The sequence below is a fragment of the Tursiops truncatus genome, chromosome 9, assembly GCF_011762595.2.
Source record: "Tursiops truncatus isolate mTurTru1 chromosome 9, mTurTru1.mat.Y, whole genome shotgun sequence".
Classification (NCBI taxonomy): domain Eukaryota; kingdom Metazoa; phylum Chordata; class Mammalia; order Artiodactyla; family Delphinidae; genus Tursiops; species Tursiops truncatus.
Window position 1 is genome coordinate 72,314,854 of NC_047042.1, and position 24,976 is coordinate 72,339,829.

The 24,976-nt window shown below is 36.9% G+C and overlaps 1 protein-coding gene across 3 annotated transcripts in view; it reads left to right on the forward strand.

Annotated features, from left to right (window-relative positions):
- The window catches only part of TES (testin LIM domain protein), a 47,718-nt gene extending 25,246 nt beyond the window's left edge, over nucleotides 1–22,472 (forward strand). For all 3 annotated transcript variants that reach the window (XM_073809858.1, XM_004328115.3, XM_019925075.3), the window contains 6 exons: nucleotides 770–855; nucleotides 12,042–12,294; nucleotides 13,469–13,804; nucleotides 14,776–14,991; nucleotides 15,408–15,566; nucleotides 21,214–22,472. In XM_073809858.1, coding sequence (XP_073665959.1) covers nucleotides 770–855; nucleotides 12,042–12,294; nucleotides 13,469–13,804; nucleotides 14,776–14,991; nucleotides 15,408–15,566; nucleotides 21,214–21,402 — 1,239 coding nt within the window. In that variant the 3' untranslated portion in view covers nucleotides 21,403–22,472. The remainder of the gene's footprint in view (nucleotides 1–769; nucleotides 856–12,041; nucleotides 12,295–13,468; nucleotides 13,805–14,775; nucleotides 14,992–15,407; nucleotides 15,567–21,213) is intronic.
- Nucleotides 22,473–24,976: the final 2,504 nt, after the last annotated feature.

Consider the following 24,976-nt stretch of genomic DNA (forward strand, 5'->3'; position numbering starts at 1 on the left):
AGGGAAATAGTCTGCTATAATGAGGACAGTAGTACAACCCCTCCACCCCTACCTCAGGCATAAGAGCACAGACCTTGGAGTCAGGTAGACCTGGAGTCAGATCTCTTCTCTACCATTTATTAACATTTTGATCTTAAGCAAGCTCTACAGCCTCTCTGAATTTCAGTTGTCATCTCTAAGGTGGAGAACAATATTGCCTACTTTATAAGCATTTTATGAGGTTCTGTAAGATTTCAATGAGATAAGTACTTTATCTCTATTCCTGGCATTCAATATGTTTGTTGTTGCTATTATTATTATATTTATCAAAAAATAAAATAATATTAAATTGTATTTCCCTAAATCATTTGCATATTCCATGTTTGCCAAAAAATATGTCATTTGGGGCTAGGCTTGCTTTCCGAGCTCTGGCTCCTCTGACTGCTCCCTGTATCTATTGTATACAGGGCATGAAGTGGCCAAAGAGATGAATTCATGACTTTTTGTCACTTGCAATATTTGTAGTCTTCTATGTAGTTGTATTCTAATGCTTTTCTATTCATGAAAAAAAGCAATAAGAATACAAAGTATGTTGTGTGTGTACTTGGAATCGCCATTTAGTGTACCTGGGTGTCATCACTGACTAAACAATGTGACACTCATAAAAGATTTATTTGCAAGTTATATCAACAGGAGTGGTAAATGGAATTAAAGGTATAATTTATTGATTTTTTTAAGATTTTTTTTTAAAAAATGTAATAACAGGTTCACGTTGTTTTCTCTTTAACAGATGGGCTTAGGACATGAGCAAGGATTTGGAGCCCCCTGTTTAAAATGCAAAGGAAAATGTGAGGGGTTCGAACTGCACTTCTGGAGGTAATGTTTTGAAAACCACAACCACAATAGTAATTCCTGCTTTTTGTCACTGCTTCCTCAGACAGCAGAGATCGCTTACAGGCTACCCAGCATGGTTGCTAAGTTGTGGCTCTGTTATATTCTTTTCTAAGAAGTAAAGCTATTCTGACTTCCCATCATTATTCGAGCTAATTGGGCCATAGTAACTATATTTAGAATTGTTTGATTTATTTGCTGTTCTTCAGTTTCCCTATGAGACTGAAATACTGAATACGTCTCTTTTCTGAGTGGCAAATAAGTTTGTGGTAATCTTGAAGGACTATTTTGTGGTAATCTTGAAGGACTATTTATTAGTTATTCTTTTGTTAAAAACGTATAACTGCACATCTCACCTGTACATTTGCGATAAACAATAAATATGATGAATTGAGCAGTCATGTCCTAGTTCTCAGGAAATTGACTTGAATCTAGGTCTTTCCAAAATTTTCAGCTGTAAATTTACTACTGAAAAACTTTGAAACACTTGAGTTTAAAAAAATAATTCATCGCCATTGTTTTTGTTTGAATCAAGTGCCTATATGTGGAGGATGAATGTTAGTGGATCAAAAATGTGTATTTTGTATAGCTCTTATTTGCATGTTTTTAAAAAAAATTATCATACATCATATAAACCTAAAATTGGTATTTTAAACCTGTTCTTTTGAAGAACATAAATGTTCATCAGCGGCTGTCAAGACCGTAATAGTAGTTTATAAGTCTGTTCAAAGTTAGAATTAGCACAATATTGCTAGAAGAAAAATATTAAAACGATCAACCGTACATTATTAGGATGGAAGCTGCCTGTTGGAATGAATCTTACTTGAGAGCCACTTTTGTACTGCGTATTTCCATAGGAAATGCTCTAGAATAAAAAATGTCCTCAGCTATTGAGGTTGTATACAGTGCAAGTTAAAGGAGAATGTAAAATAAAATTTGGGATATTAGCCTCTTTTAAAAGCTCATTTATTTAGTAAGTTTTAGGAAACAAAGACAGTTGTTTTAAATAGTGAAGGCAAAGGAAAACCTTAGCCCTCCCCAAATGATGATACAGTTCTTTATCTGGAAGGAGCTAATATGTTCCAGGGAATTTCAAATTTACAGGACTTTAATAGCTGTTCCTGTGCTGCCTCTTCAAGCGACATAGCAGTTGGTCAATATGTCTGTCACGTTTTAGAAAGGTAAAGTCACTAGACACAAAATAGTTTTCATGGATTAGAATATTTCAGCTCCTAATGTGAGCGCGACTCTCATTTGTACTGAGTTTTGTGGAGAGCTGCACTGCCCTCTGCTGGGCACAGTGCTTGCTTCACAGTCTTAAAATATACTCTTTTTAGTTTGACTATACATTTGCCAAAAACTGCTGATGAGATTTTTAAAGCTCATTCCTAAGTGATGGCGTCTTTTCTCTAAAGCAGGTTAGTTTATAGTAGTTCTTATTTGCTCTGTGTTATTTTTGTATTGTAGATAACTATCATCTGATATTTTCAGATAAAAATGTCAGATAAGAACAGATATCTATGGCATGAAAATCACTTATTTATTTTAATTTTTCCACACAATCTCATCTCCTTACCTGGGTATTGTCTGAGAATCTGCTAAGAGCCATAAAAGACTAGGGCTTTGTCATGGCCTCTAATCTAACTTGGGTTTATATAGTCTGTCCAAATGGTGTTACTTAGTAGTGCTGTCTTATTCCTGGCATTCCAGACACATTTCTCAGAATTTTTGATAATTCCTTGACCTTTTCACCACAACTGGAAGGCTTGAGGGTAAGTGCCTTTACCTCCAGATGAGCCATTTTCAGTACAGTCTTTGAAGACCTTTTACAGACTTTCTAAGGCTGGTTGTCCTGAGTGTAACAAAGATTCCAGGTCTGGTCCAGGGCCACAGAACTTCAGGGCTGGGACTGAAGTGGACATGGGGTCTCAGGATCCTGTCCACTTAGCTTCCTCCTCCATCTTCACGGTGACCCTGGACTTCTGAGACCCTTAGGGCCTCATGGAGCACATTGTGAAAATCAGAGCCTAATTATTCTTCACTGTTATTAGTCTGGCCTTCTATGCAGCCACAAGAATGGCCTTTTGAAAATGGATACTATTATGTACTTCCCAATAGCTTAAGAACCTTCAGTGTTTTCCCACTGGAGTTGATCCTTTAAGCGAAGTCTTTGGCCTTTGATGTTAAACCTCAATATCTGGCCTCTGCTACTGTTCCAGCCTCCCCTCCCATTTCAGGCATCTGTGCTTCAACTACTTAGACACATGCTGTTTCCTGAAATTTCTGTGCCTTGCCTCATGTTCCCTTTGCCTGGAAAGACCCTACATCTCACCACCTGGAAACAAAAAGTCCTTCCTGTTCTCTTCAAGTCTTAGCCCAAGCACTATCTCTGAGAAGTTCTTTGCTCCCTGTATTAGTCAGCTCAGGCTTCTATAGCAAAATACCATAGACTGGTGGCTTAAACAGCAGGAGTTTATTGTCTTACAGTTCTGGAGGCTAGAAGTCCAATATCAAAGCATCAGCATGGTTGATCAAAGCATCCTCACCAGAACCACTTCCTGGTTTGTAGATGACCACCTTGTGACTGTGTCCTCACATGTCCTTTTCTCTGTGTGTGTACATAGAGAGAGAGAAAGATCTCTCTCTTCCTCTTGTTATATGGCCACCAATTGTATCAGATTAGGACCCCACCCTTATGATCTCATTTAACTTTACTTCCTAAAAGCTCTGTCTCCCAATACAGTCACATTGGGGGTTACAGCTTCAACATAGGAATTTGGGGAGGGACACAGTTCAGTCCATAGCACCCTCTGTCCCTGCTTCCACACACTCCCAAGTAAAGTAAATCATTTCCCCCCTTAGCACCTTGTACACTTGTAGGAAGCCAGGAAATAAATACTCAGACCTCATTTTCTTCATCACTTAGACTTCCTGCTGGTGCTTTCCATTGCTGGGGACAGGGTAACACACTGCTTCAGTCCTTAGGGGTCAGCCTCCTAGGGCACAACACAGGGTACTGTGCAGAATGGATCTAGAGAGTGAGTGGAAGAGATCCAACAGGCATGACTGTCTATTCAAGGTGTGTCTCGAAAGTTGTAAAAAGCTGAAAATGAACTGTTAGATGTATGGAAGTTTAGAGTGGGACTAGTAACTTAGCTAGCCAAACCTCATTTTACAGATCAAAGAACTAAAACCCAAGGGAGTTAAAAATGACTTGTTTGAGCCTTTTAGTTATTATAAGAAATATAATACATGAACATCTTCTGTGTCACACACCAATAAGCACTCATAATAGTTTTCTGTTGCTGCATAACAAATTGCTACAAATTTAGCAGGCTAAAATAACACCTGTTAATTAACTCAATATCCATTTATGCTTTAGATCAGAAGTCTAGGCAGCTTAGCTGGAGTCTCTGCTTAGGGTCCCAAAAGGCTGAAATCAGAGGGTTGGGTAGGTTGAGCTCTAATCTGGAAACTCTGGGGTCAGAATCTGCCTCCAGGCTCATTCCTCAGGTTGGTAGAATTCATTTCCTTGTGGTTGTAGGCCTGAGGTCCCTGTTTCCTTGCTGGCTGTCATCCAGTGGCTGCTCTCAGCTTCTAGAAGCCACTCACATTCCTTAGTACTTGGCAACCTCCATCTTCTAAGCCACCAACATTGCTTAGAATCCTTTCTGCACCTTCGATCTCTCTGAATTCCTCTCATGCGCCCAGCCAGAGAAAACAATATTTTTTAAGGGCTCTTGTGATTAGATTAGGCACACCTGGATAATCTCCCCTTTGCCATATAAAGTAACATAATAATAGGAATAACACCAGGGGTGAAGGTCATGGGACGACTTAAAATTCTGCTTATCGCTTTATTTACCTGATTGTACCTAATCCTCATAATACCTTTTGAGATAACTGGTAGTATTCCTGTTTTATATACAAGAAGTCAAAGACTAAGAAAGTTAAATAACTTACTAAGCAAGGCTTATCGATGGCAGAGCTGGAATTTGGACCCAAAACTTGCCAAAACCTTCCTTATCACCGCCTTTCTACAGGATAGAACAGAAACTCAGAACCATCTTTACACTCTCCTGCCCAGTGAACTGTGGACTGCACCAGACTATCCACCCTACGTGTGGCACTTTTGCGGCATATTTTGGTGGACAATAATATTTTAACTGTGAGCTCTCCTTTTTTTTCAGTGCACCAGTAATTACAAGACCAGAGAAAAATAAAAGGTTGAGGAGACCTGATACTTATCACATAAGAGCTACTATCTTCTGGGCACACTTTTAAGTAATATTTAGAGATAACAAATATTTATGAAATGCAAGGCAGAAACCTAAGATATCAAAGAGTTTATAGCCAATTATTTCATATCATTGGAACCACAGGTTCTTTATCATATAAGTAATATAATTGTTTGTCTTATCCTTGATAAATCCTTCCAATAAAAGAGTTACATTTTACAAGAAAAGTGTTACTTGAATATAGCATACATCTCTCCGGAGAATTTCTGATTGGGTTAGAGCTGGCTGAAAACTGAAAATTCCCCACCATAAATGGATTAATGCTTGTGCTGAATTCTATAACAGAGGCCCACGCTTAAGTCCATATATGTATATCCCTGTTGTAAAAGGGCAGCTTCCAACTCTTTTAAATTATTGGTTTATAGCAGTGCCATGACCATTCCTTTAAATCACTGTGACTGCTGGCAGCATGTCAAAGCACTCCAGTTGCTACTACTTGCCTTGGAAAAATAATAATTTTTACAAATAGTACTACAAAAATAATTTCTCTATTGAGGAGATGAGGGATAGTTTCTTGACTGCTTTCAGCCTGAAATTGTAAATCTATCTACTTTTCTGAGGCAATGCTTTTGGTAAATTTTGGTACTCTCTCATGGACTTAACTCAAGAACTCTGAAGTTGTAATGTAAAATTTTGAGAACACAGTTCTGATTTGTCATGCATATTAATCTTTGCATGTGTATGTGTTAACAGCATTAAACATTTTTGTACAAAAACTTTTTAGTACAAATAACCCTCCTCCTCCCACATCTTAGAGCTTCCCAGTCTACCAGTCTACCCTCACATCTTTTTTAGAAAGTCATAAAAAAGACTGTTTTAAACTAACTTAACTCAGAATCCCCCCCACCCTTTTTTCCCTTCACACAACTTTAATTAACATCCCATGGAGAGCTTGGGGAGAATTGCTTTAGGGCAGTTTAGAAGATGTAGAGGTAAGACAACTGTGCTAAGTATGGGAACTGAGTTATATACTCCCCCAAACTGCTATTGAATTGGAATAGCTCAAATAAATTTAATAAAAATAAACTATTTAAGTCTACATATATCATCAGAAGTTATGTGTGAATCATCTGAGGAAAGATACTCTACAAACCTTACAAACATAGCCCCTAGCACATGGATACTGAGCTCACCTAAGCCCTGTTTTTGTTTTGTTTCCGGTTGGCATAAAACCAATTTTTTAAAGTTCCTTGTTTTCTTAAAAGGGATGGAATCTGGGTTATTTTAGACTGAAATTAAATATATTATAAATGTCCCACTCATCCTCACGCCTTCTCTTAGATACAAAGATAATGGTATCTCTTTCTTCCCTAATTCCTTAACAAAATTCTCCTTTTAATAAATGTATTGGCTAGTTTCCAGATGACTTTGAAAGTTCTTAAATGATATTTCTAAAAATAAAATAATTTTAACTTAAATATGGGAGATTCAAATATAAAACACTATAGACTAAAATCCCAAGAAAAGGATTTAAAACATTTTTTTAAACCTAGATAAGTAGTAGATGGCACACGTTTCCACATGGCTAGCCCTTGGCACCTGGCCCAGATTTTATGGGTTTATTTCTTGCCTAGTGGTTTGTAGCTGTCCCTTTTTATTGTAGAAATGGAGCTCTGGTATTAGGAGTCTGGAAGGGATGTGGTCATTCCAGCTCCTTCAGTGATGACAACTCTGACTAAAAGAACCATCCTACCCTTCTTGAGTCACATTCCTGCCAAGTGCTCTGTTACTGCAGGTTACCATGCTGGCGTAAGGATGCAGATGAGGCTAATAATATATTGGGATTTTCAAAACTATCATGAGTCAATCATAGGTTTTCCCCACTTAGAAAACTGATAATCAGGCATAGTCTGACTTCTTTAGCTACTTCTTTTTCCCTCATCACTGCTGCTATTGGTGTAGTGTTTTAACCTGATTTTTCTTGCTTTAATAAAGGTATTTCAGGTGGGTGAAGGGGTGGACAGGGAATATAGATTTTCTCAGAATGTAAATATTCCAAGAATAGCCAAGATGAAAAATAAGAAAAAATATAGAGATGGCTATTATATCACTGGTTAATATACCTCTTTTATATAACATTTTCACAGTAAATATAATTTATTTAACCATGCTACAGCTTGTCGTAGTATAGTTCATGCTTTAGAAAGCCCGCAGGCTTTATTTCACTTACTCTTTTACTATTTGTCTTTCAGATTCTAGAATCTAACTCCCCTCATTTCATAGCATACATGTTGTACTGGTGTAGAACTGGATAATAAACATTTCCAAAGGAACTCCAGTATTCATCACATCCTTGTAAAATTATTACTTCCTTCTTTAGTGAACCACTTTGCTAATATTAGGATGCATGCCATAGTTCACAGCCATATAAGGATCTATTTATCTATATTAAGAACTAAATTCCCAACCCACCTCTTTACCCTCAGGAAGGTGTGATTTAAAACTTGATCCAAAAGCAATGTGATAGTTTTATGTATAATTATATTGTTTTTGTTAACTGAAGAACAAGAATGAAGAACATACTGTAGTAGAATAGTATGCTCCTTTCCACTAGATGGAAGTATGAGATAACCAGATGTAAGAGTCTTTTATAGCTGAACTGGAATATGCAAACTCTTCAGCGAATTCTTACCAAATAAAGAATTCTGACCAGTGTGTGCACACGGGAAGTATTTAGCCTCTCTACCTTCATATCTCTGACATTCTGTCTCTTTCTTTCTCTCTCTTTCTGGGACTGTATAAATCAGATCTAATGTTTTCAGTTTGCATACCTCACCTTAAGAAAACAGGACACAAAAATCAATAATTATATAATAATGTGTTATTTGGCAAAGAGTTTTTTAGTTGTTTTGTTTTTTGCTAATTTTCTGATGTAGAGAAATCCAATGATTTATATTAATTTTAAATCCATAAGACTTATTAAACTCTTAATGATGGTGATACATTTTTATATGATCAGTCATAGCATGTGTGGTTAACAACAGTTTAGTTTCTTCCTTTCTGATGAATCCTTATGACTTGTATTTCTTCGAACTTTCTTACTGCTCTGGTTAGTAACCACAGGACAAAATGAATGAAGTCACGATGGCAAGGTTGCTTTCTTGCTTCAGATCCTAAAATGAATGCACTAAGTGTGATGGATGCTGAGTCTTGTGGGTTTTTTTTCCAGAAACCCTTTCTAAAATCCTAATTCCCTTCTACAGCTAAAATTACTTTAAAATGTAATCAGAAGAAATGTTGAAATGTATTGAATCCTTTTCCTATATCTGACGGGAAGCAAACATTTACCTTATCAGTTTCCGCTGTTATCTTTATTTTCCTTCTTTTTTACTTTAGGTTTAGTCTGAATTTTTCCTAACTTCCTGAATTAAACACTTAGCTTATTAATTTTTATTCTTCTTTCTAATTTGAGCATACCTTAACTATAAATTTCCTCCTCAGCATCCCTTTAGTTGTGTTCTACAAGTTTCAGGAAGTAATATTTTTGCTTTCTTTTTTCCTAAAATGATTTTGGTTTTAATTTCTATTGTGATTTTTTCTTTCAACATTGAATTTTTTAAGAGGCTTTTTAAAAAAAGTACTTTGTAGTTACATTTTTGCTGATGATTTCTAACATAATTGCATTCTGTTCAGATAATGTGGTTGATGATGTGTCCTTGGGCATTTCTTGAGCCTTGCTCTATGGCATAGTAGACTTTTAGATTTTCAAAGTGTTTCAAATACTTATTAAAAGAATATATGTTCTCCAATCACTGGATATGATATTTTTATGTGTCTGTTAGATCAAGCTTGATAATTGTGTTATTCAAATATTCATTTCTAATTTTTTTAGTCTCACCATAATGATGGGTTTGTTCATTTATTTCTTATAGTTCTGTTACTTTTGCTTATATATGTTGAAGTTAGGTTATTAGGTTGTATTAAGTTCAGAATTGTTATATCATAGAAGTGTTTTTAAATGTTTGTTACAATGAAGTGACTCTCTTTATTAGTCATTAAAGGAAAAAGCATTAATTGTATGATATTCGTATAGGTATCTAACTTACATTTTGTTGGCATTTACCTGGTTAATCTTTTTGCATCTTTATACTTTCATCCTTCTGTGTGTTTAAACTTTAAGCATTTCTTACAGACAGCATATTGCTTAATTTTGTTGTATTATCCTTCTGAAAGCCTTCATCTTTCAGCTGGAGAAATGGGTCCATTTATTGTGACTGTTGATATACTTGGGTTATATCAACCATCTAATTTTTGCTTTCTGCATGTCCTAATTGCCTCCGTTTATTTTTTTCTCCTCTCTTATTTGACTAATTACATCGTTATACTTTCATTCCTTTTTCTTTTAGTTTAGAAATTACATTTCTTTCTTTAGTTATCTAGATATTTTAACATACATGTTTAACCTCTAATGTTAATCTATATCTTCAGTATCTTCCTGAACAATATAAGGATATTAGAATGTTTTTTTAAAACTCAGATTCCTCCCTCTAACTTATATGCTATCATTGCCCTGTATTTTAGTACCAGTATATGTTTTTAACCCCACAAAGTCTCTCTACTCCTCTGTTTTCCTCTGTCACCTTTTCCAGCTTCTGCTCCTTTACCAGACTCCTTCCTGAGTCCTCATCTTCTTCCTCTGCTCTTCCCCCAGGAAGTGAAAGTGACCTGTTCAATTAACTCCCTGACTTCCGAACTTATATTTTCTATCAGGCTACAGTTTTTAACACTAGATCTATATATCCTATAATCTACTTGATATCTTTACCCTGTCTCATAGGCATTTCAAACTTATTATTTCAGTTTTGGATAACTTTCACCAACCTTTTGCCCCATACCTCAGATCTGTTCTTTTGCTTTTACGATCTAAGAAATTAATTCCTTTCACCAACTTACTCATCCTGGAAACCTGGGTTCATTTTTTAACAGACTGGACCTTCCCTTCACCATCACTATATGCACAAAGTTTAGTCGGTTTCACATTCAAGGATATCTTAAATTTGTTCCTTTCTTTTTATCTCCAACATCAAATAATCTAGTCCAAGCTATTACACATCTTACCCAGGCCAAAACAATAACCATCCAAGTTGTAAATTCCACTTGCGAAGAAGCAGTAGAATCTCTGTTATTTAGAACCTTGCCATTGCAAATTGGATGCACCATTGACATGTTAACTGGTCTCCCTATCAATTATGTCTACCCCTAATTCATTCTCCATGTGACAAGTATTACAATTTTTGAAAATGATCTAATCATGTTATTCCATTACTTAAAAGCCTTCTGTGCTTCCTGATTGCTCTTATAATGAAAGCCAAATTTCTTAATGTGCCCTACAAGCCCCTGCATGATCTCAGGCTTGCCTACCTCTCCAACCTTGTCACCACCCCATTTACTTACCTCACTATAGTCATACCAGACTTATCTGATCATGGGACCTAAGGGCACAATCTCTTTCCTAATTCAGGACCACCACAAATACTCTTTCTACCCAGAATGTCTGGAGGCTTTTCTTCTCCTTTCATTACCTCTTCTCAAATACACACACATACACAATTCACACCTGTTTTACACATCCTTCAGATCTCAACGTAAATGTCACTTTCTTATGGAGTAACGTTCTTATGAAGTCCTCTCCTTACCAGTTCTAAGTCAAAATTATACCCTCTCGGGCTTCTCTGGTGGCTCAGTGGTTGAGTCCGCCTGCCGATGCAGGGCACACGGGCTCATGCCCTGCATGGGAAGATCCCACATGCCGCGGAGCGGCTGGGCCTGTGAGCCATGGCTGCTGAGCCTGCATGTCCAGAGCCTGTGCTCCTCAACGGGAGAGGCCACAACAGTGAGAGGCCCGCGTACCGCAAAAAAATAAATAAATAAATTAAAATTAAAAAAATAAAAAAATTATACCCTCTCAAAGTATCCTGTACTTTTCTTTCTTATCACAAATGCAATTATAGGGTGTGTGTGTGTGTGTGTGTGTGTGTGTGTGTGTGTGTGTGTGTGTGTGTGTGTGTGTGTGTGTGTGTGTGTATGTGTGTGTATTTGTTTAATATCTGTCTCCCCACCAGGTGGCAAGTTCTAGAATGTCAGAGACTGGGCCTAATTTTTTCACTATTATGTCCTACTATCAAGTTCATTGCTTGGCACATGGACACTCATATACATTGCATGAATGAAAGATTACATGCCAGACCAGTCTGGGGAAGGGAGTTGGTGTCCTTCAACTATAAGAAGGCCAGAGACTTTATCTGTCTTCTTATACATGAGGGAGCGCATGATAGGTGATCACTACGTGTTTGAAGAAATAAAAGAAGGGGGAAGGAAAGGGAAGGAAAGAGAAAGGAGAAAGGAAATAGAACATGAGAAAAGAGAGGAAAGGAAATTGGAAAGGGGACAGAAAGGAAATGATAAAAGCTAAACCTAAATCTTGGATTACCATCCTTGATCAGAAAAGGATATATCAACCTCCTTCTCTCTCACTTAGGGACAAAAACAAAAACAAAAACCCATGGGCAATGGCTGTTATCATGCAGTAAAATATGAAACTGCTTACTCTGATAGTTTTTTGGTGATTTTGTTTTATTTATATATCTGGTTGAGAGAATGAGGAATACCAGATGGGGTTATCCTCAGACATGCCCCCTTGAGCATGCACTTTTTAATCAAAACCTAACTTTTTTCAAAGTCTTATAAAGCGAAGATGCATTTATATGTTTCCTTGTTTAAATTTATGGATGGCTACTTGTAATCTCCTCACCCTCCCCAAGACTTGACTTTGCATACCATTATGTGGAATATTTGTAAAATTATATTTTGAACTATATATGTATGACTGATTAGATCTAATTAATCATTGCCTACTTATCTCCAAAATTATAGAAAAATATGTCGTAACTGCAAGTGTGGCCAAGAAGAGCATGATGTCCTCTTGAGCAATGAAGAGGATCGAAAAGTGGGGAAACTTTTTGAAGACACCAAGTATACCACCCTGATTGCAAAGCTAAAATCAGATGGAATTCCCATGTATAAACGCAATGTTATGATACTGACCAATCCAGTTGCTGCCAAGAAGAATGTCTCCATCAACACAGTTACCTATGAATGGGCTCCTCCTGTCCAGAATCAGGCATTGGTAAATAATAAGGGGATGGGAAGTCCTGGTATTAAAGTTCATGGGCTACTTATTTAGGGCAATTCCTTTAGTGACCCTAATCGACCTCAGGTCTATTATTTTTCTGGGGTCCCCATTACTTTGACTTACAACTCCTATTGGTCTTTTGAAAGTAAGATTAGATACCTCATAGAATTTTTGACTACCTAGATAATCTGTGTTAACTTATTCAAAGAAATGGTCTGACATTTTCAATAATTAAATGAAAAACAGATGTTTTGTATAAATCTAGTAACTTCTATGTTACTCTTGAGAAGATTTCTCTTAAGATAGTTAAGAATAAAGAATAGAATTTTCTTTCATTTTTTATAATTCAAAAGATGTTCAACACTATATTTCTTTTACTATGTAAGGCAAAAAAATGCAATTTTGTGTCAAGGTACTTCCACTAATACAACAACTAGAGGAGACATTTGGAAATCTTTTAAGAAGGTTAGTTAAATCATAAGAGTGAATCTTGTGATATCATTTTCTTATAGTGATGAAAATACTGATGATCCTTAGACCATTCTAAACATGCTGCCTAAAAAACTGTATTCTCTTGCAACTATACAGTTGTGTTTTTTTGGTTTTTTTGGGGTTTTTTTTGTGGTACGCGGGCCTCTCACTGTTGTGGCCTCTCCCGTTGCGGAGCACAGGCTCCGGACGCGCAGGCTCAGCGGCCATGGCTCACGGGTCCAGCCGCTCCGCGGCATGTGGGATCTTCCTGGACTGGGGCACGAACCCGAGTGCCCTGCATTGGCAGGCGGACTCTCAACCACTGCGCCACCAGGGAAGCCCTTTTGGTTTGTTTTTTAAAATTTTTATTGGAGTATAGTTGATTTACAATGTTGTGTTAGTTTCAGGTGTACAGCAAAGTGATTTTAGCACATGTAAACATTAAAAGAAACTGGAAAAGAGAAAAGCTTTAATTTCATGAAGAAAAATGTGTTCATTTTTACTGACCTCAATCTATTTATTGTACCATTTTTAACGTCTTAACATCTCAAGATATTAATATTATGAAGATCAATTGTTAGTAATGGATAAAACTGACTTCTTTCTTCAGTATTTTGATTCTAATGAGTGTTGTAAAATATCATTTATATGATGGCCAAGGCATCTCCCAGTTAACACCGGTCTCCTTGTGGTCTAGGCCAGGCAGTACATGCAGATGCTGCCCAAAGAGAAGCAGCCAGTGGCAGGCTCAGAGGGGGCGCAGTACCGGAAGAAGCAGTTGGCAAAGCAACTCCCTGCTCATGACCAGGACCCTTCAAAGTGCCATGAGTTGTCTCCCAAAGAGGTGAAGGAGATGGAGCAGTTTGTGAAGAAATATAAGAGCGAGGCTCTGGGAGTAGGAGATGTCAAACTACCCTGTGACATGAACGCTCAAGGGCCCAATAAAACATACATTCCTGGAGGGGATAGAAGCACCACGACAGCGGTAGGGGCCATGGAGGACAAATCAGCCGAACACAAAAGAACTCAGTATGTAAGTGATAACAGTCACCATGTTGGGCCAATTGGTATATTTTACAGGTTCATTCCATTTCTTTGAATGGCTGGTGGGGGGGGCGGGGCCGACGGGGAGGAATACAGTTACTCTGTTTCCAAAAGGGAGTAGATGAGGGAAATAAATTGAATTATAATTCAGTTTAGGCTTATTTTAGAGAATTATCTACCATGTTTGAAGCCTTGGTCTAAAGCCAGGTTTTCTGATTATCTGTTGCCGAAGATAATTGTGAGTTTTATGTATACATAGCAGTTAGCATTGGTGTCGTGCTGGAATACAACATACAATCTAGAGTCTGTTTCTAAACATAATTTTGATGTTAATTGTCTATCTCTTCCCATAAATAAGAATAATACATGCTTAGGTTAATTCAGTTTTGCTTGTGAGAACATGCCTAAAATTCAAACTTAAATTTATGTGGATATATGGTCAATCATACGTTTAAAAAGTCTCTCTAGAGAGGGATATTGAAGTCTTTTTTTTAATGCCTTGAAAGTAAAAGCAAATTGTGACACAGATGAACAAAAAATAAGAACTAAACTTACTGTAATGTGTTTCTCACAGATCCCGTTAGCACATCAACCAACAAGGCTTAGTCCTGTGTTAAAAAAAAGAAGAAGAAAGTACAATAATTTCTAAAGTAGTCATTTTTGAGAGAACTACTAAAATTGAAGTGAAAATTACTATTAGCCTTTTTCCATAAGCAGCTTTAATTCAGAAAACAGTGCTCTGTTACACATAGGGTGCAAGAATTAGGTTTGGGGAAGCTGGAGAAAGCCTAGAGATTCCTTTTCACAAATACTAACACCATATTGCCTACATGGACAAATTACTGATTTCAGTAGAAATTATTTCTCTTGAAAGTGGTTTCTCTGAATTCCTACTAAAACTGTTGATGAGAAATGCCAGTCTTAGGATGACTAGATTGTTTTGGCTGGTTTCGCTTTCAGTCCTGCTACTGCTGCAAACTGAGTATGAAGGAAGGAGACCCAGCCATCTATGCTGAAAGGGCCGGCTACGATAAACTGTGGCACCCAGCTTGTTTCGTCTGCAGTACGTGCCATGAACTCCTGGTTGACATGATTTATTTCTGGAAGAATGGCAAGCTGTACTGTGGCAGACATTACTGTGACAGTGAGAAACCCCGGTGTGCTGGCTGTGATGAGGTATGTTCTCTGGGGCCACCTAAATGCAGGCTCCTTTTTGCACCCATCTATGGTTTCTCCACCATGGTAACCAGGCCACCCTTAGCGAGAAGGTAAGATGAATTAACCAAGCATTAGTTGCTTTATTTATATCCAAAGAAGTTGAATGAAAAAAACTTTTAATTTCAGTCATTCTGAGTGTCCATGTTAACTGAGTTACCTAATGAAATACTGTCCAGAAACGTAAAAGATTGATTTGAACTAAACTAAATAATCACCCAAGTTCAAGCTTTCGGTTGTTTTCAGACTTCACACCCCAAAAAGTTGACTGATATTCCTTGTGGATCTAAATCCCTTATTGATCTAAAGAACCTAGCTTGGTTATTTGTAGTAAAAAGGAAAAAACATGATTGATCTTATTTTTATCCTCTTCCCAGCTAATATTCAGCAATGAGTATACCCAGGCAGAAAACCAGAACTGGCATCTGAAACACTTCTGCTGCTTTGACTGTGACAACATCCTAGCTGGGGAAATATACGTGATGGTCAATGACAAGCCCGTGTGCAAGCCCTGCTATGTGAAGAACCATGCTGTGGTAAGAGACATCTTGGGATGTGGTAGCCTTGACCTGCCTTATTTAAGCCTCCTACAAAGGAGAAACAGAAAGCACTACTCTTAAGTAGGAAACACGTGATTCCTACCGTAGGGTGTTAAAATCCAGGTAATTCAAAACAATACATGCACTGACTAGGATGAACCACCTCAAGATTCTACCTGTGCAGTTTACACTATAAACTGCTACTTGATAATCAAATCCCCGCCAAAAAAAAGTTCCTTAATGGGAGTGAGATTGATTGATTCTCATCATACAGATCAGATTTCACTTAAATTAAGGTATTTAGGGGCTTTTCATATTGCTTTAGTTCTATTTTAATGTTTATATTTCTGTTCTTGTTACCAGATCACCCACTGTGGCTTTGTTTTTGCTACCTGTAGATTGTACAGTGCCTATTTCTTAAACTCTCATTGAATTTATATATATAACAAAATTTGACTTGCATATTTATATTTATTTGCATGAGCCAAACATTCAAATATTTAATGTGAAAGTACATATATATATATATATATATATATATATATATATACACACACACACACACACACACACACACACCCTGCTTACACAGAGCTTCTGTTGAATGATTGCCCAGAGATAGATAAATTAAATAAAGAGTAGATAAAGAAAGAGTTGGCCATATGTGGTAAAGCTTATAACCCAGGGGGTATTAAAAGGATAGATGTTTACTTTATATGCAGATAAATAAGTACTAGTTAAAGATCTCCCTGAGCTATCAAGTAGAGGAGACTCCTAGCTAAGGAATAAAATGACATATTTATTATGTATAGTTCTCGGAGTATGATACAATAAAAATACGGTAAGAAGTTTTGGTGTCAGTGCCAGTTTTCAACCTTTACCCACTGCCCCCAGATATAATCTATCAGCTGTCATCTTCTATCAACTCTGCCTCATCGATATATCTCAGACTCTCACAGTTACAACTACTCTACTTCAGATCTTTATTTTTTTGTTGTTTGGATTATTGTAGTGACCTCAAATTTGGCCTCCCCACTTCCATTCTTCTTGTTCAAAGCCACCTTCCATAAAGATGGAAGATAATCTTTCTAAAATGAAAATCTGATCATTAAGCCTTTGCTTAATAGATCCAGCCCCTTCTTATCTGTCCAGCCATTTCTACTAGTTATCTAACCCAAATCATACATTTCCCAAGTTACCTGCATTTCATAGTTTATACACTGTGCTTTGTCTTCTGCTCACACTAATTCCTTTGTCTGATATGTCCTCCTAGTCCCTGTTGTTTTTTTAACTTATTTATTTATAATTTTTTTTTTTGGCCACGCCACACAGCTTGTCGGATCTTAGTTCCCCAACCAGGAATCAAACCCAGATCCCCGGCGGCAGTGAAAGCGCTGGGTCCTAATCACTAGACCGCCAGGGAATTCCCTCCCTGTTTTACTTGACTGTGCCTGCACATTCCTCCAGACGCAGTTTAGGCTTAACTTTTTTCCAGAACACCTTTCCTGATTCCCTACCCCAAGCTCCACCCCTTTCTCTCTGGCTAGGCTGGATGCCTCTCTTCCCACAGGACTCTGTGTATGCTTGCCCACGTGTGTGTAATTGTTAATATCATTCATCTGTCTCTTCCACCAGACTGTAAACAGCTGGAGGATAGAGCTTGCCTCTTTATTTTCACACCCTCAGTGTTCGTACTTAGGAAATGTTTGAGTGACTGACTTGTGTTTTAACATTTCTCATTTGCTTTGGGGGTCAACATGGACCTTCCTTATACCTGAGGATAAGATGTTGAATCATCATATGGCCTGATACGTCATTTAGCTAAAAAAAAAACGCTTCTCTAAATGTTGTTGCAACAATTTCTCTACAGAAGAAGATTATCATAATGTGCATTTTACACATTACAGGTATGTTACCTTGGTTTCAAGGAATAGAATGTAAACTCCATGAGGGCAGGGATTTTGTCTGCTTTTTTCCTGTTCTATTTCCAACACTAGAACAACACAGTAGGTACTCAGATATTTATAGAACAAAGCTGTAAACAGATGAAGCTCCTTTATTGTTACAAGCTTCTTTCCATTGCATTGCAATAATCATTGGAGAGGAATAACCACAGATATGATTAAAAAGAGAATGAGAATCTCTAAATTATTTAGCTTTATAATATGGCATGATTTCTTTTAGAAGGTTTACTTTCTCAGTAAGATACACTATTGCCATTTGCTTAATATTAAAATGAACATATCTATCCATCACCTGAATAAACCTTAGCTGATAGCAAAGAGAGGTACCCATGCAACATGCTAAATGATATAAAAATTGGAAGATTATCTAGTTCAGGGAATTGATCTGCTTAGATCTTTTAATCTTAAAAAGAAAAAAAAAAAGGAGTGAGTATACAAATTATTTTTAGACCTGAAGCCAAGAACCCAATTCAAAACAGGGCTTTTCTGAGGAAAAAATTAACGTGGAAGGAGGAAAATGAGAAATAACTTAGTTTGTCTCTTCATAGTCTCTGGAATTCTAGTCTCAAATGGCCACCCCCAGAATTCACATCTCTGAGATTTCACAGGATCCTCCTGCTAGAGAGCACATTACAAGTGTCATTATTAATTTTATATTGTGTATACAAATAAATAAAAAGTAGGAGGGATTGAAGGAAATAAGAACTTATTGAATTATTAGTGGTTTAATTAAGAATCCAGGAAAGGGCTTCCGTGGTGGCGCAGTGGTTGAGAGTCCGCCTGCCGATGCAGGGGACACGGGTTTGTGCCCCGGTCCGGGAAGATCCCACATGCTGCGGAGCGGCTAGGCCCACGAACCATGGCCACTGAGCCTGCGCGTCTGGAGCCTGTGCTCCGCAACGGGAGAGGGCACAACAGTTAAGAGGCCCACGTACCGCAAAAAAAAAAAAAAAAAAAAAAAGAATGCAGGAAAAATCTAATGCCAAGCAGAAAGTGGTGAAGTACATCATCTCCCTGACTGGTCCTGGAGTCTCCAGACCTTTGGTTGGGACCTGGGCAGCTTTCAGATCTATGAAGAATGAGGGATTGGTAGTTTTTACCTGGGATCATGTCAGACTTTGGGATGAACGGCAATCAAATTATTAATAAAACTAAATTTCATGAAGACCACAACAAACCCTAAATTCCTATACCATTCAGTGTGCTAATTATTTTTTTTTTACCAAAACAATTTCCTTAGTTTTATGTGCAGTTGAACAGTAGTTATCACTTTTTTTTAATTACAAATGAAAATGTGAGTTTTGAAAAATTATAAAAAGATCTACAAACATGAGAGGGCTGAGATAAAGAAGGTAGATCATGGTCTAAGATCAAGGGAATAAAAACTTGAGTGTGAAATGCTTCTATTGTACACAAACAAGTTTTAAAATATTGAAAAAATAATATGAAATATAGAAAACAACAAAGGGCAACATTCTAAATAAATTACAAAGCTATAAAAAATGAATATACACAAAAGCAATTGCTTGATGGTGCAGCTACAAATTAGGAGTATGTTTGTAATCAAAACACTCATTTTTGTTGTATTCAGGAATAGTGGATTGATAATGCAAAGAGAGTATCTCCCTTGCTTCTCAGGGAAGATTGGGTTGAAATAACCTGTGAATTAAGGAGCTACAATCTCTGTAATTAGAAGTCTTGTAGTTCTAAAAAATATGGAAAGTATATTGCGGGTCTGAAGTGAATATTTATAACAAGGCCTCACTTCACACCCTAAGCCAGTTCACCCACTGAGTGGCAGCCACACTTTCAGGTCTTTTCAAGTAAGAAGGCTTAGGCTAAATGACCTTCCTCAACCCACCCACCCGCATCTCTCAGGAATTCCTGACAATCACATTAAGAGACCAAGGGTGTGGAAGATTAGTCACTTTGATGTAATGCTGGACAATCTTGTGGGTTTCTTCATTTGTTATAAAATATTTAAAACAAAAACTTTAGACACATTGATTTATAATATATATAAACAAGAAGGCATATGAACTATCTAGTGTTTTGGAGCTCTCAACTGGGTAGTTTTGTTTTCTGCTGTAATATTGCCAGTTACTCATTCATTTTCTTTCTATACATGTCCAACTAAAGAAGAAAATTATGTGTGTTTGTGGATGTGTGTATGTCATGTTTATTTGTACATAACATACATGTACACTGAATGGTATATGGAATGTAAGTGTTAATGTTCCATGATATTAGATTATACATAAATTATGACATGACAGAAGCCAGTTAACTACAAGTTATATTTTTAGTGCAAACTAATTATTCTCAAACACTGTCAGTATTTTTTGACTGAGTCCTTAATTACTTTGAACATGATTTTCATCTACTACTGTGTAGAAATTAGTGGTATTAATAATCTCATTTGTCATAGGTAAGACTGGTAAAATTACCACTTCAAAGCTTTAGTGAGTGACGAAAAATCTCTTTTTTTTAAGCCTATATTTTAGAGCAGTTTTAGGTTTACAACAAAATTGTGAAGGAGATACAGAGATTTCCCATATCCCCCCTACTCCCCTCACATGCATCGCCTTGAGCATTATCCACATCACTCACCAGAGTGGTACGTTTTTTAACAAGGGTGAATCTACATGGACATAAATCATAATCACCCAAAGTCCACAGTTTACCTTAGGGTTCACTGTTGATGTGTATTCCATGGGTTTGGACAAATGTATAGAATGGACAGATGACATATATCCATCATTGCAGTATCATACAGAATATTTTCACTGGCCTATAAGCCCTCTGTGCTTTGCCTGTTCATCTCTCCTACCTCCCTGTCCCCTACTCCCTACCCCTGGCAACCACTGATCTTTTTATTTTCTCCATAGTTTTGCCTTTGCTAGAGTGTCATATAGTTGGAATCATACAGTATGTAGCCTTCCCAGATTGGCTTCTTTAACTTAGTAATGTGCATTTAAGGTTCCTCCAAGGCTTGACAGTTCATTTCTTTTTAGCTCTGAATCGTATGAATGTACCATAGTTTATTTATCCATTTACCCACTGATGGACATCTTCCAAGTTGTGGCAATTACAAATAAAGCATCCAGGTGCAGTTTTTCGTGTGGACGTAAGTTTTCAACTCATTTGGGTAAATACCAAGGAGCATGATTGTTGGATTGTATGATAAGAGTAAGTTTAATTTTAAGAAACTGCCAAACTGTCATCCAAATTAGCTGAACCATTTTGCATTTCCACCAGCAATGAATGAGAGTTCTTATTGTTCCACATCCTTGTCAGCATTTGGTAGTATAGGAAAAATCATAAAACTTTTTTTTATAATTGCTAATGTACAATCTAATAGAATACACTAGAACCAAACACACTGCTTTGGAACTTGCTGTCAAGACTTTTTGCCGTGGGGATATCTTACAAGCACTGAGTCCTGTTTGGACTTCAACTGTTATTTCTCACAGTGTTCCACATATAGACCCCCATTAACAATTGTTGGCTATGAAGGTGAACGAGAAGAAGGTCATTCTCAGTTGTGTATCTCTGAGGTTGTCATTCTCAGTTTAATCTGCCATCTGAAGCAATGCGCTGAGTTTGTTCTAACATGAAAATGTTACCATCACAGTTCGATCTCTCATCTTCTTCTCTTCTTTGTATAATTGACTTAACAGGTATGTCAAGGATGCCACAATGCCATTGATCCTGAAGTGCAGCGGGTGACCTATAACAACTTCAGCTGGCACGCGTCCACAGAGTGCTTTCTGTGCTCCTGCTGCAGCAAGTGTCTCATTGGGCAGAAGTTCATGCCAGTAGAAGGGATGGTTTTCTGTTCAGTGGAGTGTAAGAAGATGATGTCTTAAGAGGAGGGTACCAAGCAATATTGAGCCATAGCTAACCAGAGTGGTCTGCATTTCTACTGTAAAATGCAATTTAGAAAAACAAAAGGAAGAAAAGAAACTATAAAGGAAACCAGGAGATTTTGTTCAGTATCTTTCTTTGATGTTTTTCCTTATCAAATTTTTCATATCAATTTTTAAAACCTGCTTTAAGCATTTGATTTTAAAAATGGTAAAGAGTTTTACCTTTTCTTGGCTTTCCAGATGTAAAATCTTTTGAGTTGGAAGCTTGGGTTTAATCATTCTTCATATTCCTGCCCCTTTTGTGCCAAACACAGCATATATGAAACATTTAAAAGTTAGTATTTGAATGGAAAGATGAGCATTTCATGTTCTATATTCTTTTTCACTTCTTGTATAAAATGAAAAGGAAATTAAACTTGCCCTAATGCCAAGGTTCTACGTTTATTGCCTCATCATATTCACTGAATTTTGTAGCGATACACAATGAATTCTTTTGACAGAGAAAATAGAAATGCAGCATAGTATGAAGAGCCGTTATCATTTTAATGCCTATGCATTTGCTATTTCCTAACTTAGGCAGAGGTGGCTTTATCGCATATCTCTATTTTTTTTATTTGCTCTGCCTCTCAGTATTCTCTTTGTAAGCTGATGACCTCCATCTGTGGCCTTGAATATTTTATTGTCACATGTGGCATCCACACTTTTTAATTCTATAGATGATTTTTGGCTTGGACGTAAAAGCCAAGCCACTCCTTTATATTATGCTTTCAATCCAAAGAACATGCATACTTTTTGTATCCAAGAAACTATAACTTGTATTGTTTGCACTTGCCTGCTGTGGTTTGGATAGACTTTTTGCATGGTTTTCTTTCTTTTCTAATGGATACTGTCCTATGATGCCTTTTCATGGGTATATATCAAATGCCTTCTTTGCCTGTATACTTCCATCCTTAGATATTTCTAATGTTAATTCTGCCTTATCTACTTCCATACATAGCTATGCACTATGAAAATTAAATGGAATGAATGATATGTATATTATTATTCAAAATAAAGTCTCTTTCACTTTAGTACTTGTATCTTTATTCTTCATATCCTTTTCATTTCAGAGCAAAAAAATCCTTCTGCAATTAAGCATTTGTTACAGCAGGGGGCGGTGTTTCCAAGCATAAAAAAATAATCCCCCACATAAAGGCTACTTCTGACAAAACAGGACAGAAACTAGGCTTTTCATTATGGTGAAGGGATAAATTTTATGAAACTTTATAATAAATGAAAGCATTTAAATTGTTGGTTTTCAAGTCATGCACGAGTTTTTTCTTTCAGGAAAAAAAATGTCATTTTAATTGAAGTTTGGGAAAGCTGTATTTTCTTGAGGTAAGTCTAACAAGTATTACTCTTATACTCAAATTGCAACTCTGGTTTTCTAAGAATTTTTTCATGGCAGCCTATTGTGAAAAGGGAAGCAAATGTGGAATAGTTTTAACTTCATTCTTCCTAATATTAGCAGGTCATGAGATTTCTTTTCTTCTTAGTCTGAAGCATTTGTCATAGCAGGAGTAGCACTTTTCTCTGATACATACCCAGAATAATTTGATTTTTATTTTTTTCAGCTCATGTCTGTTTGGCTAATAGCGCTTCTCCTAAATTCCACAGCCAGCTCCCCCGGCCCACCCTACCCCACACTCACTAACATACAGATATCTGCACTTATTCCCTCTGCACTATGCCTTCCCCAGCCATGAAAAGAGTGTCTTGAACACATCACCTTATCTAAGAAGTACTCTAATCCTGCATACAATCACAGATATCACAGATATCCATCATTGTCTATAAATATCACTTTATGCTTTCTCTCTTTTACCCTTATCTCAAATGGCAACAGATATATTTCCATCTTTTCCATGAAGTTGAACAACTTAATTTTCCCACACATGGCTAAGTGGGAATAAATTGAAAAAATTTCTTTGCATGCTAACAGGCCTACTCCACATGTCTGCCTGCGCAGCCTGCACTCTCCTGCGGCTGAGATTGAATCAGGCTGTTTTGGAGATGTAGAGGCTCAAGAAATTTGACTAAATCCATCACTTACTACCTGAGACACTGATTGCGTGTCTATTAGGCATTTCCTAAAAGAATAAACTACTTTGCCTGAGAAATACAGAACCACTTGTTTTGACTCATTACCCTGACTAAGTTTTAGTTTGGCTTTCTAATACAACAGAATGAACTGTAATGAAATGTAATGCAAGAGAATGTGCACCATTTTTAATTGTTAATCAGATTTTTTTTTAAAGGGGTTTTTCAAATACTTTGTCCTATAAGCACTTAACAAGAGTGTAAGATGGTTACTAGATTCTATAATTTTTATTTTTCCTCTAGCCCTTAGGATATGTTCACCGCCTCACGTTCCACCATCATTTTATATTCTGCATTGACCTCAATTCTAGATAATGGCTTACTTGGTACTGGCGCCAGAGTTAAATCCTTCCTTTGCAATGGGGAAAAGATAGGAAAGTAATAAATATTTCTATCTGAATGTGTGCATTTTTTTCTTCAAAAATAGATAATGAAGAATAAACTTTTGGTCTACTTATTTCTTATGGGGTCAATAAATAGAAATTTCTATCATCCAAATCTCATTTACGTTCTATTTTTCAGATACATATAGCTTATCCATTTTTTGTACTCAATATAGCAGGCATTTGACTAACATGTCTATGTAGTTAGCAGTTGAGAGACCCTTACCCTGAAAGGGACTAGACAGGGAGGAAAAGAATACCAGAATATGAACCACGATAAAGGCACCACAGACAGTAAGAAAAGAAATGCCTTTTTCCCTTCTGCAGAAGCCAACATCTTGGATATTAAAAGGTATAATGATGACTTCTGATTCTCTTATTCCCCTGTTCAGCCGTGGGTACTTGAGAATAACAATGTTGGATGAGGAAAGAGAAGGGAGATATTTCTTTCCTGAGACTCAGGAAGTTCAAAAGAAGATTTTGACACATCAGTTGCTAAAGTATATTGAAGTAATACATTTATCATCCTTATTGGAAGAATCAGACATGTTAGAATGACTAATCATGAACTCATTCACAGAATCTGCACATAGCCTATTCATCTCTAAGCAGAAGGATTTTGCTCTTAACCTTTGAATACAGTTGTAATTTTGAGAAATCAGTGGATTTGGTTATCCAATCCCTTTAAGAAATACAAGTTACTCAAAGAGACTCTAGTCATCATACTTTTTGGTATGGTATCTTTTTTTATTTTTTAAAAATTTTTTTGGAAATGAGGGGATGAGGGTTGTTTTTCCTTTAATGAACTCTATCTGAAACTTCTGTGACTCTGAAGTCTTCAAGCACAGGTTTCCAAATCTGACTTTGAAGTATTTCAGCCCAATTTCACCAAAGGCAAGAAATTCATTATTGACTCATTCTTAAGGAATTTTCAACATGCAGTGTTTAAGCTCATCCAGCTTCACCATGGTTACCAAAGAGACACCACAGCCCAAGATCAGCATTAAGCCTCTGTCTCAAGATGCCCTGGCATATCTGAACTTGTCTTCTGG